Source organism: Thermobia domestica, chromosome 5 (genome assembly GCF_964235325.1).
Source record: "Thermobia domestica chromosome 5, izTheDome1.hap1.1, whole genome shotgun sequence".
Taxonomy (NCBI): domain Eukaryota; kingdom Metazoa; phylum Arthropoda; class Insecta; order Zygentoma; family Lepismatidae; genus Thermobia; species Thermobia domestica.
In genome coordinates, this window is record NC_137458.1 from 266861491 (window position 1) to 266875030 (window position 13540).

The following is a 13540-nucleotide window of genomic DNA, read 5'->3' on the forward strand; positions in this document are numbered from 1 at the left end:
GCGACTCTTGAGGGAAGTGACAGCAAAAAATAACATTTTACGAATGCAATCCACGAGAAGTTAACTGCGCAAATGTATGATGAAATTTAATTTACGGTGGAAAACATTAATGGTCTCAAAGCAAAAATTCAAACAAAAGACACCACCCACTTCTTATTGTTATGCATATTTTGTATATTATTATTATTATTATACTTTAATAATAATAATAATAATAATAATAATATACACGGTCAGTGGCAGCCCATGTCTTCAAACCAGTATACGCCACTGACATCAAACAAAAACTATAATTTAGTGCTTCTTGACCACTTTAGTTGAATTATATGCTATGATAGTGTGGTAAAAAAAAATTGAAATTTTAGTAAACATCTTTACAGCAGAATAATTAGAAGTAAATACGCAATTTGGAAATACTGACCGAAACGGTGTTTGCTGAAACTATATAATAGTAATGTCTTAAATGAGTCACACCATGAGCGCCGAAAACACACTGATTGTACAAATTTTTTTGTTATAGAAATCAGAACATTCACAATTATTGTTATTCTTTAACATTGTCGAAAATATTTTGCATGTTACACTGTAGTGTCTACTGTTTTATTGTCCTCAGCGTCGTCAGAATGTGCTCGGTTCTGGCATCCGTGGCCGGTGCAGTGTTTTCTCGCTATAAACTACTTCTCACGCACCTTTAATCTCCTCGCATCCAGATTTACAATTGCAGATGATATGTAAGACATTGTCCGGTGCTGCATCTAGCTCGCTGGGGACGGGTTTGTAAAGCCGTTCTTCAGAAACCATCCCCATTTTGTTGGAGGTAAATGCGCACCCTTCCACCAGTTTTGAACCTAGCAGATAAATACACAAATAAACTAGCAACTATGTGTTTACATATGATATAAAAACGAAAAACTATACAAGAGCTCATTGCAGAATATTGTGTGAATATGAATTTAATTTGAATAAAAATATGGGAGAACTGATAGAGCAGTATAATCTCCATGATTGTATTTGTAGAGTACTATTGTTATTGTGAGATCTAACCAATGGACCTTGCAGAGTCAAGACGGCTCACCTCGCCCCGACCACAAATATAAAAGGCACAAAACAATTCGATTCGAACTGGAAACATGTGGTCCAAAGAAAGAAAATGAGTTAAAATTTTTGTTTGTTTCCAGAAAAAGAGAAGAAAAGTAAACTAATTTCAATATGAGCCTGACCTGTTAATAAACTCGATACAAATGCTGTTTTCTTGCGGAGGAGGTAGGTGGAAGAATCGCCAAATCAAATGTTGATTTCAGAAATAGCTTTGCCACTTTGCGCATATACAGTAGATGCCTTGTTTGGTTCAGTTCCATTAATATCATTCATATTTGGTCTAGGAATTAATTCGTGCGGTTGGTACGCACACATTGAAGCTGTAGTACAAACACAAAATACATAAATACCTTAAGAAAAATATTGTCCATCGCTAGCCACCACTTTCGCCCATCTGTCAGGCAATGTACGGATTCCGTGGCGAAAGAAGTCCTCATCCTTAGAAGCGATCCAGTCAGAGACCCATGTTTCGATATCTTCTGAAGAAGTAAACCGCTGTCCAATCAAATCGTTGTTCATGCAATCGAACAAGTAGTAGTCCGAAGGAGCAACGTCTGGTGAATACGGCGGGTGGGGTAAAACTTCCCATCCGACATTTTCTAAATAGGTTTTGACCGGTTTTGCGACATGTGGGCGAGCGTTATCATGTTGAACAATAAGTTTATCATGTCTGTTCTCCCATTCTGGTCGTGTTCTGGCCAGAGCTTGCTTCAAACCCATTAATTGTCGTCGATAACGTTCTCCATTCATAGTTTCACCCGGTTGCAGCAGCTCATAGTACACCACACCTTTCATATCCCACCATATGCACAGCATAACCTTTGCACAGTGAATATCTCGTTTTGGTTGTGATGGACCTGGTTCACCTGGTTTCACCCAGGCCTTTTTTCGTTTAGGGTTCTCGTAATGGATCCACTTCTCATCACCCGTAATAATTCGATGCAGAAACCCCTTTCTGCTCTGTCGTTGAAGCAGCAATTCGCAAATGGTTTTTCGTCTTTCAACGTCTCTGTCTTTCAATTCATGTGGAACCCAATGTGACATCTTTTGAATCATTCCCATGGCTTTCAAGCGTTTGGAGACTGTTGTTTGATCAACGCCTAATGCTGCTGCAAGTTGTTCCTGCGTTTGACACGAATCCTGCTCGAGCAATGCTGTCAATTCTTCGTCTTGAAATTTTTTTGGCTGTCCAGCTCGCTCTTGGTCTGCCAAGCCGAAATCACCACTTCTAAACCGTGCAAACCACTTCTGACACGTTCGCTCAGCTAGAGCATGGTCACCATACACTTCCACCAAAATACGATGACTTTCAGTCGCACTTTTCTGCATGTAATGCAGCAGGACACCCCGCAAAAACACTTTATCAGGCACAAATTGCGCCATGTTCACTTAACTACAAACTGGTGTTGTTGACGCTTTAATCCACTGCCCTATACTACGAACGATACGCGATGGCAGGGGTTTGCAACACATGTGTGGATACACGGAACTGTGGGACGCTCCGTTCGTTGCGCCATCTCTTGTCCACCCGCACGAATTAATTCCTAGACCAAATACAAAACAAGAAGAAAAGCCTCTCCTGCCGCAGTGATTTCTTCATGAGTGGCGTTTGGTTTGTCAAATATTGACACCTTTTCACCCAAAATTTCGTTCCCTTTAAGCTTTTTGAAACATCTGACTTCTTTTCCTAAAGGACGCGGAAGTTGTCAGAGCTTGTTGCAGCGTGGAAGAAGAGAAGTACGAGAAAGAGATTCCCAAGCCCAACATTTAGTTTGTCACTGCAGTAGATCTTGTCCGCGTTTTTCTTCCCAGGTATTAACATTCGAACGGTTTGGCCACCAGAAAGAGAAACCATAAGAATAAGGAAGTCGGTGTCTTCTGTCAAGGGCGCCGATTTCTCTGTAAATTTGGGGGGGCATTCAGATGTAGACGGCACATATATGAGGATTTTAAGACAAATTGCATTCAAATTATACCAAACATTGTATATTCACAAATACAATGAGGAGGCCCATATGAGCTTTCGGGATCCGGGCCCCCTGGCCCCAGGATCGGCGCCCTTGTCTTCTGTAACAGCCAATTTACTTTCTTCCTTTCCTCAAAATTTGGCCTAGGTTGGATACACTCCTGTGTACTGAAGGTACTCCAGGCTATCCAACCATAACTTTAATTGTATTTGAGCAACGAAAAAAAATACATAAAAATGAAAGAAAATAAAATGGCATCTGCAATAATGAAGAATAAAAACAAAAAAATTTAGATGAATCAGGATCTTTCTCCTGTTGATACCACTGCGAGAAGCACTGTAACTTAATAGTAGACTTCATGTTTATCTCTTTCATGCTAAATAGCACTTGCCAAATATTATTGGTCCAACTTATAACTAAGGGATATTCTGATCTCATAATGCAATGACTATTACTTAATAAAGGACAAACTAAAATTTATTGTCACAAGAAAAAAACTACGACAGAGCTCCCCTTTCCGCACGGGGAGGAAAAAGACTGAAGAACACATTGAAAGTGGTAAAAAATTTTAAAAATAGGTTTAAAATTTCGTCTTAATTTTAGTTCTCAATTCCAATTTTATTTTCACCAGTCTTAGTTTTCACAACAATTTCCACACAACAGAACAATTTTTAATGCACCTCTTAAATTTCCAAAGAATTATTTTGTTACGGTTAGAGTTAGCTTTGTATAATATGAACTCTGTTTAGTTAATCCGATTCTTAGCGCAAGTACATTCTTAAAATTTTGAAGATTTCGAGTTACATAAAACAAAATACAATTCCAATCATATCGGCTTGACTTATAAATAATAATAAATTATTGTGTTGCCCCAAATTAAGCTTTGGCACAATTTAGTATTAAATTTCTGATTGATTTTAAGCTTTTATTACATCACTTAAATAGAAAGGGGCTGGTAAAATTCCTTGGCCTGCTGACATACAATAAGGATGAAAAAGAAAAGAAAAACTTATTCTTTTCTTTATTCTTTTCCTTTCAACCTTTGAGGTCACATTCGGGTGAATTTCAATATATTTGTCTCTAATATACAAATTATTTAAATTTGAGGGCCACGGAAATGATTTCTTAAAAACTATCGCCGCTGAATACGATAGGAACAGTTCAGCAGGGGTACAGCTGATACAACTACAAAGGGAATAGTTTAAAAGGTCCTGTGCCAGCTTTAGTACTTGACTCCATTGCGTTTGCTTCTCGTGACACTCCAGTCTAAATGATACGATTGAGTTGTTTATGGCTTCGTTCTGTCAGGTCATCCGCATTTGGGCTGTAGCTGGAAGTAAGAGTATGTTTGATACTATTATAATTACAATTTCCTTTAAAAAGTTTAAAAAGAAACTCTGGGCTAGGGAAACAGATAGAAATATCTCCTTTCCAACACTGCTATTATCTCCGCATGGGCCGTTTTAAGTGGAAAGAAACAGACGTAACGAGAATATCTATTATGGAAAGAATATAGTAGAAAGCATGACTTCCTGGTAATTTCCGCACAATGTCCACTCCTAACCGTTCATGTGGCATTCTTACCTCTATACCAGTCATCCTTAGCAATGATGCGATTCGCGAATTTTGTTTCCGCACATGTTAAACAATTTCGTATATATTGTTTTATACTAAGTTTTAACCCTTTCCAGTAAAACGATCGACAAAACGACGAACATTTCCTCACTCCGAAATGTCCCTTAGAATGAACTAAATCGATAACTTTTGTCGTACGTTCCTGAGGGATAACTGACAGCCACTGATTAGTTCTACGATTTTTAGTATAAAGGAGATCCTGATAAACAAAAATATAATAATTAGATTTACAAACGTTATCCAAAGAGGACTGAAGTTTAACACGAAGGGGATCGGTACGTTGCTTTTTCTTAATTTCGTCAAAGTCAAGGGCTGAAGAATCCTGTACTGTAAGAAAATTTACAAACCGTAGCTCTTGTTCCTTAGTCACCTCCGGAGGATTTCGACTAAGTATATCAGCAATTTGATTGGACTGGCCTGATAAGTGTTCGAAAATTAAGTCGAACCGTTGCAATTTCAATAAAATACGGGTGGTACGAGGATCCAAGTTCTTCATTGTGAATGCATGCATAACGCCAGCGTTATCACAATGAATATACTTACTTCGATCCAAGATATATTGAGAAAAATGTTCGCAAAGGAACAAAACAGCTAAGAGTTCAATTTGGAAGATTGACAACAATAATTCATGTGGTCTAACACGACGACTAGCATAAGCTATTACCACCGGGTCTGTTTCCGGAGAAAGATATTGACATAAATAACCTGCTAAATTCTCTGCACAAGCATCCGAATAAATGTGATAAGGAAGAGAAAAATCGGGTTGGCCGAAAGCTGGAGGTTGACTAATGATTTCTCTTAATTTGAAGAAAAGTTCTAACAATTCGGGTGTCATCTGGAATTTGTTATCCTTTTTAAGAAGATCGAAAATGGAGCTGTTAGACCAGCAAAGTTAGCTATGAACTTACGTCTCCAACCAATTAAACCTAGAAATTGTCTAACCAGTTTCTTGGATTTTGGAATAGGAAAACATTCTTTCGTTGTGAAGCGGGTCTGTCTTAACTTCCTGGCCATTTATGACATGTCCTAAGAAGTGGATCTCTTTCTGCAGGAAATTACATTTCCTAAAGTTTAAAGAAAAATTAGCCGATCTAAAAATTTCGAAAACACGTTCCAAATGTTCAAAATATTGATCTAAAGTGATACTAGAGACGAGAACGTCATCTAGATAGACTGTTACATACGATTTTGTAGAATTTTGGAAAAAAACTATACATCATATTTTGGAAAATAGATGGAGCACTCTTAATTCCCATAGGAAGAACAGTCATTACATATTGTCTGCCTAAATAAACAAAGCTGGTACAGTTATACGAAGAAGGATGAAGTCCTATTCCGTAAGACTGACGAGCAATCGAAATTACTGAAATAGCGTGCTTTAGCAACACAATTGAGGATGTCCCAAATTCAGGAGTGGACATACCCCACCAGAAGTTTTCTTCACACAGTGGATCGGGTTGAGGTAAGAAGGTTGTTCTTTAGCGATCCTTAAAATAATTCATTTCTGGAGTTCTTCGAATGCTGCCTGCATGGACTGTGCGATAGGATAATATGGACCGACAATAGGCAATTCATCCATCAATTCGATTCTGCACAGGGGTGTTCTAACTCTTCGGGGTACTCAGAAAAGAGATTATATTCTTAATAAGTAAATCTCGTATGCGTTGTTTCGAAGAGGAGTCGAGATCGTCTCGAGAGGAAATATAAGTTAGAATTTCATCTTCGATAAGATTCAAATTCTGTCACTGAATTAGTTATATTGTCCAGTTTAGTTTCCCCGAATACTAAACAATCGATTATTGAAGATTGATCTTCCATCCTCCTTTCCTTTCACTCTTTATAACTTTCAATGCCAATATTATTTCCGATGGTTAAGAGGGACTGCAATGGCAAGGTGACTGCAGAGTAGTGATACTGAATGATGGAAGTGGTTTGTATCTTGGACACAGTGACGGTCCTATGGTTATATGTGAACTTGCAGATAAGCGGAAACATCCAGCGTTCTCATGTCATATAGGATCCACGCTTGACTTGCTGGTATTTGATAAGAGTGGAATAAGCTATACATATCCGATACATTATACATATGTCAAACGTATCATGATCCGCGAGTATTGGCCTCAATATATAGGATTTGCCTTAAAAGGTTAGTTTATTTAAAATGAACAAATATGTTGTGTAGATTATTTTGTAGACAACCTTGCAAATTTATTGTTTTCAGGTTTAGGATAATACTTAGTTTTAGTGTGTTATATCATTTACGTATGTATTATTAATATCCTATTTTTGTGCATTTCCCCATAAATATTGGGTTATTATTTAAGGCCGTATATTGCCATTTTAGTTCCCCATGCAGTTCTTTGTGGGGAATATCGAAACAGGAAATCTTAAGAAATTTCAAAATTTTACTTTCGTAAATTCTTTTTAAAATTTAATTTTCTAAAGATCAGTCATTTTCACGGACAAACTTCGTTTCGACAAAATTATCCTGATTGAAAGTTAAAAATCACTGCTAGGTCGATATTTACTTAATATTTTGTCACTGGGTCGGTATTCTTTCGAGATTTAGAAGAATCTTTTAATGGTGACGTCAGAGACTAGCCAATTAGGGATCGTCTATATAATAATGGTGCCATGGGTCTCAAGAGGTACATCACTATTTAACACTGACGTATGCGTGTTGTGATTAAGCTACTTACTACACTAAAACTGAAGTTATTTTTTGTAAAACCACGACTGTCGAAACGTAGAGGGGTATTCATGTGGCTGAACGGAAAAAGTCGCATTATTTTTTTAAAAATTATTATACTTGCTGCAATTCGAATTGCTATTTCCATGCTGCCAGTTTGATTTTAAAAAATTCAACTATTACTTAAGGCATATGAGTTCTGAGAACTATCAGATTTTTTTTCTTTTCACAAAGATTGTAAATTTTGTGTAGCCTATAGTAATACCAACGAATGAATAGGCAAATATTTTTGTTTTATTTTCTTTAAACAATTGAGAGTCTAGTTTTACCCATATAATTTTCTCTAATTGGTCTTATTTAGAGGATCTAAGATATTTATGTGTGCGCATTGGTACAGTACATGAAGGAGCAGAACATTATATAGTATATATGATTTTATAGTCCAATTCCATGAGTGCTACTACAGGGTTTAAGCTATTTTTCTTTCTTAGTATAATCAAAGATGGATATAACAGAATTTTCCAAATTCTAAACGTAGATATGATTTTCTGTTCATTTTCGTTGCGCAATTTGTCAGTTTTTTTTCGAGTTTTAGTTTCAAACTTGGACCTTCTTTTTACAACACACTAATCAATACTTAAGGTGTAGTGTCTTCCCTAGCAACATGGCTCATATTGTAATTAACGTATTTGATATGGACTTCCAAAGAAAAAATCCGAAAAAAAAAGCGTTAATGGATGATTAATGAAACATCAGCAGCCACGGCAACACAAGTATAAAATAACTACGTTTTCTGAAGGATAAAATCTACTTTCAAGTGTAGCTTTTAGGTAGTATTTCCTCAGCCGTCGCCCAATTTCCCTTGTAAGCTAACAACACTCGCTAATGCATAGCTTGAGCATTTTGCGTTTCACATTTGTTCTATTCGTGTGTGCAGAAGTCTGTTTTCTAAAGGCACTTACATGCAGGTAAGACAAATGTCCTATAATGTGTGTACCGTAGGTTAAGAATGCCATATACCCCAGTTTTTCCAGTGAATAGTTGCCGGATTTACAAAATTTTTTCCTGGGTAAAATTTAAATTCTCCGTGCTTGAAGTTAAAAAGTGATTATGATTTCAATTGAGGGAAGTAATTTTACGGTACGTACTAGTTTAAATGTTCTTTTGACTGGAGGTAAATTATTTAGAATATTGGGAATGATGAATATTTACAGGTACCTTGTTAAGGTACTGTTTCTGTAAGTTAACCAATGAAATTTTATGCTTCCGTATAACATTAATAAGTGACGGTGGAATTTTTTTGAGTCCAGTGTATTTTTCGGAAAAAGAAAATTAACTAATTTCATTCTTTTACTATTTAGGTGACAAACCACATACATGTCGGTTATGTGGAAAAAGATTTGCCCTCGCATGTAATCTACGTGCTCACATGAAAACTCACGAAGAAGAATCCTTGGCTACCTGTCTCGGCTGTCAGAAGACCGGCTCGTCCCTCAGTAGTGGTTATTGCCATCTGTGTACACAGTTTCAACATTACAAACGGGAATGTTCCAGCATATCTAACACAACGAATGTGGATGCAACGGATTCAGCGAAGCAATTCGATAACTGCTCCTGGTTCTACAACTATCCGTCTTTTGGAATCAAATCGCTTTTATACAATGGCAACAATTCAGAAATGTTAAATTACTCGAACTCTATGGATTTATTTCATATGAATCTTCGATTCGCCAGAGCAGCATTATGGAAGTTTTCACTTCCATTTTCTGCGGAAATTCACAAATTGCTTGAAGCTCAGATTCTCTCTAAAGGTTTAGAATCAGATCACATTATACCATCAACAAGTGTTGAAGTGACTCCGTCACCGCCACACATTAAGTCAGAACCATCTACAGAAAATTTCTCTTAGGTGAACATGTGTGCAACAGCTAATGTGTGTCATTGTCTTTTAAAAATATATTCCGATATCTGTCTGTCAAATACTCAATGTACATTTGAAACATAAATAATAATAATAATATAATTGAAAATGCATATAAAGTCCTAAACTTCTCAGCCCATTCCTTTAGACTATAGCAAGCAGTAGATAAAAAAAAAAAAAAAAAAAAAAAAAAAAAAAAAAAAAAAAAATTAAAAAAGGAAGAAGAAGAAAACATTTTGTGGAGGATTGCAATACGACCACACAGTGTGTCTATAAATTAGTACACAAAAGTAAACGCTGATTGTGAAGAGACCATATTTGTAACAGTAATATTTTATACCTCCATGAATACAGTGTATCTTCAAGTTTTTTTCATAGATGTTCAATATGTAATCCTATCACACGGCAAATGTCCCAGTGACACACGATTTATTGCTAAATTGTTTGAAGCATTTCGGCATTGATAGTCGCAGCTGCGTGTGTTATCCGGATTCGCAGCTCGTCGACGTTGCTTGGAAGGGAAACAACACACGTTCTTTAATGTAACCCCTAATAGAAAAATTCATGGTTCTATTCAGGCGAACGAGGAGGCCACGGAGTATTTCCACCATGACCAATGAAAGTTGGTACTTCACGTTTACGGTAAAGGGTAACTTCTTGATGAATGTGCAGAGGTGCTCCATCTTGTTGGAAAATGAAATCGGCACCCATATCTTCACGCAACTGTGGGTTAGAGAGTACATGTGGTATTATATGCATGTGACGGGGGGTTCAGCGAAAAACAAAGGACCGTATTGTTTGCTCATGTTTACACAATAAAATCCATTTACTTTTGATTAATCCCGTGTATGTTGATCACCCCATAAGGATTTAGGTCACCCCATATCCGAACATTATATCTATGAACCGTACCGCTGGTGTGGCCTTATTCATGGAAGTATCCTGAGTTTCACACCTGTTCACAAAATTTTGCTTGGACTTCGATGTCACTGTCAGTCCAAGCTTGCAAAAGTTGCAATTTGGTGGTTTAAATTTCATTCACTTACGAAATACCTTCTATACTGTAGATCTAGGAATGCCCAATTCTAAGCTGGCACGCCTAGTTGATTCACGTAGACTATGCAAAAATGTCTGCTTCACTTGTTCAACCATTTCTTCAGAAACTGCAGGCCTACCTTGATCCGCCGTCCTGTATGCTACACAACTGGTATCGATAAAACGACTGTACCATGCAATGACAGTCCTTGATTGGGGTAGCTCTTTGTGGTAACATGTCCTGAAGTTTCGTTGCATTGTTACAGGATCAGTATTCGTGAAACCACAGGCAACACTGCGCACGCTCTGCACCCGTATACGACTCCATGATGTCTGGCGCAATACTAGAGATGATCCAACACTCGCACCTCTAGTGCCGGAATCTGAAACTAACATTGGAAACAAATGATATGCGACAATAAACTTGAAGATATACTGTATTAATGGAGGTATAAAACATTACTGTTACAAATATAATTTCTTAACAATTAATGTTTACTTTTGAGTAAGTAATTTACAGACACGTAGTACATATATATATATATTGGTGCGTTAAAATCATATTAGAATATCGCAGAAGATGCAATATTAAACAATGTTTACGATGGTTAAACGCGTCTTGTCTTCATTTAAGGGTTCTCCTCATTTTAATAGTTATATGGTTAAGATTCTTTGATATAACGCTGTGAATAGAATAATCCATACCAGAAGTGAAGATGAAGTGAAGCTTGTAACAGTGCAACTTTATGATAAAACTCAACCAGACAAATGCATTGCGATTGGGAGACAAATATGGTAAGTTGTATAAATTAATTTAAATGCTTTTTTCGTCGAGCTAGATTACGCATACTTATTTACAGAAAAGTAGCCATCAATCTTGTTGACTGGACTTTATAACTTAATTCAAACTTAAACAGAGATCCATGTATCTATGGAGTGTTATCTTTCTGCTACTACTCTATTTCATCATCGGTGTATCTACAGGTTTATAGGCTGAAGACGAAGTTTTTCATAAAGTATGTTATGGATTTGGGTTTCTTTAGCTGAACTATACTCCATTTACTGAATTTTAGATTCAAAAAATTTATTACACAAAACGCTTCATCAATTTTGTTGCTTGTATTTCGCTTAAAAAAAAAAAAAAAAAAGTAATTGCCAGTGAATATTAATCTACTGCTAATCGTATCCTTTACGTATAATAATTTAATGGATGTTATGTGAACAATAAGGATTTTAGACTAATGCGTATCGAGCGTACTATTTTTGCTTTTCAACTTACAATTTCAATCGTAAATTTCTGTTTCTGTAATAAGAACTTTTTCGAATAATATAAATGATGTCAGAAAAAGTAAAACGAAACCCAGTATTAAAATCGTGAGCGAAAAGACATACTGATACCGTTAATAAGCTTTTACGTTCTAATATCATGTCTATGATCGTGTTCATAAATATTAACCTTCACTTTTTTAATTTTTCCTTCAATAGTTTTATTTTTATTTTTTTATTTTTTAAATGAATCTCAATAAGAAAATCAATAAGAAGATACCACCTAGGATCGAGGATGTTTGAAATGTTCTAGTTTTAATGCCTGGAAAAGTCTCATTTGTACCTAGTTCTTATGTCTACTTAATACTTTTACTTCAGGTACTCTTTTTGTTAGTTATGTTTTCTGTGTCTGGATAAATCTGACTGGAGATCACATTTCTTGTGTATGTTTTGCGATTAAATACTTTAATGTGTATTTGGTACCTATCATATCTGGACCTAAGGATAAGAGTTCCCAGAAAATCCAGAAATACTTCCCATCAGCTGTAATAACAGTCTCTTAATGCTTGGCCAGGTTATGGATCTCAGAATAATAGAACTACGTGTAAAGTGAATCCTTCGCATGGGTCACCTCGTCGAGCATATGGAACCATGTCATACGCAGGTGATTGTCTAGTAAATAAAACTGTTAGTCATTCTATCTGCAACGTCCGGAGAATACGGGAGATACATTTGGGTTTCATGACCAATGAGTGGCCTAAGCAAGAAGTGGCTACGCCTTGTTCTCAAGCAGAATAACATCTCTACAATTCATAAAAACTAGTTCCAATGTTTTTCAAGTTTTCATGCATAAATTCCAGTTATTGTAAATATACAGCCGCACTGATCAACTGCCTGGTGACAGCATTTCATAGTACCTGATACCCCAAGCACTGGCCGAACGCACACCATAATCTGTTGATGCACTGGCAATTTTGAGTGTTTAGCCGTGTGATTATATAGTGCTAGCCCTACTTCCTTCTAAAAGCAGAACAGAAAAGCTTTTCTTTGCATCTTTATCAAGTTAAACCACGTTCTCACACTACAAGAAATTAATTTTTAAACATATACCTTCTAGCAAGGAGGAATGGTACTTCTGAAAAGACTGTCACCTTATTGAAACTACTTAGTTGCGAAAAATCATATCAGTTGGGGTGGCGTTTATTTTTGTCGAGGCAATCTTGTAGACGACTGGTGAAACTGTTCATACACCTTCTAAGCAATGCACGCGGAACTCCGAATTTCTCGTGTTATTGTATCAGAAAGTGCTTCAAGAGTACGTGGTTTGTCTACGTTTACTTTTTAGATAGCCCCCAATAAAAGTAGTCACATGCTGACAGGTCTGGTGACCGATGAGACCACTTGACATCCCCACGAAATGAAATCAGGTGTCCAGGAAAATGTTGGTTCAAAAAGGCCATAGTTACTCTTGATATACGGCAAGTAGCCCCATCTTGCTGACACTGCTAAGGTTAAAGTGTCATCATCCTAATTCTGGCAGGAAATAATCATGGCAACGTAACGATCTACGTTAAAAGACATTGTTCATCCGTTTTCACACACACACAAAAAGGGCGAATAATGCAGATTCGAGATAAGCCACACCAAACAGTTAGTTTGTCGCACGTTTATGATGTAGTTCTTGTGGGTTTTCACGTGCCTAGTACCTGAATTTCCGTTTGTTTACCAACTTCGATAAATGGAAGTGAACCTCATCATTCTGCAAACCTATGTCGTCTGATGAAGTCGTTTGTAAGATTTTCTGAACTCACCTGTCTGGCATTCCAATAATGCGAGCGTGGCGTACTGCTGACGACTCGCTTCCACCGATTGCCGTACCCTCTCAACGTTTCCTGGGGTCCCTACAGTTCAATTACCTCCCCGTGCAGT

At 36.9% G+C, this 13540-nt stretch overlaps 1 protein-coding gene across 1 annotated transcript in view; it reads left to right on the plus strand.

The window, feature by feature from the left end:
* Positions 1–9447, plus strand: part of LOC145686585 (uncharacterized) — a 104429-nt gene extending 94982 nt beyond the window's left edge. Inside the window, exon 6 of the mRNA XM_081760032.1 lies at positions 8751–9447. Within this exon, the coding sequence (XP_081616158.1) occupies positions 8751–9298 (548 nt within the window). The 3' untranslated portion in view covers positions 9299–9447. The remainder of the gene's footprint in view (positions 1–8750) is intronic.
* The last annotated feature ends 4093 nt before the right edge of the window (positions 9448–13540 follow it).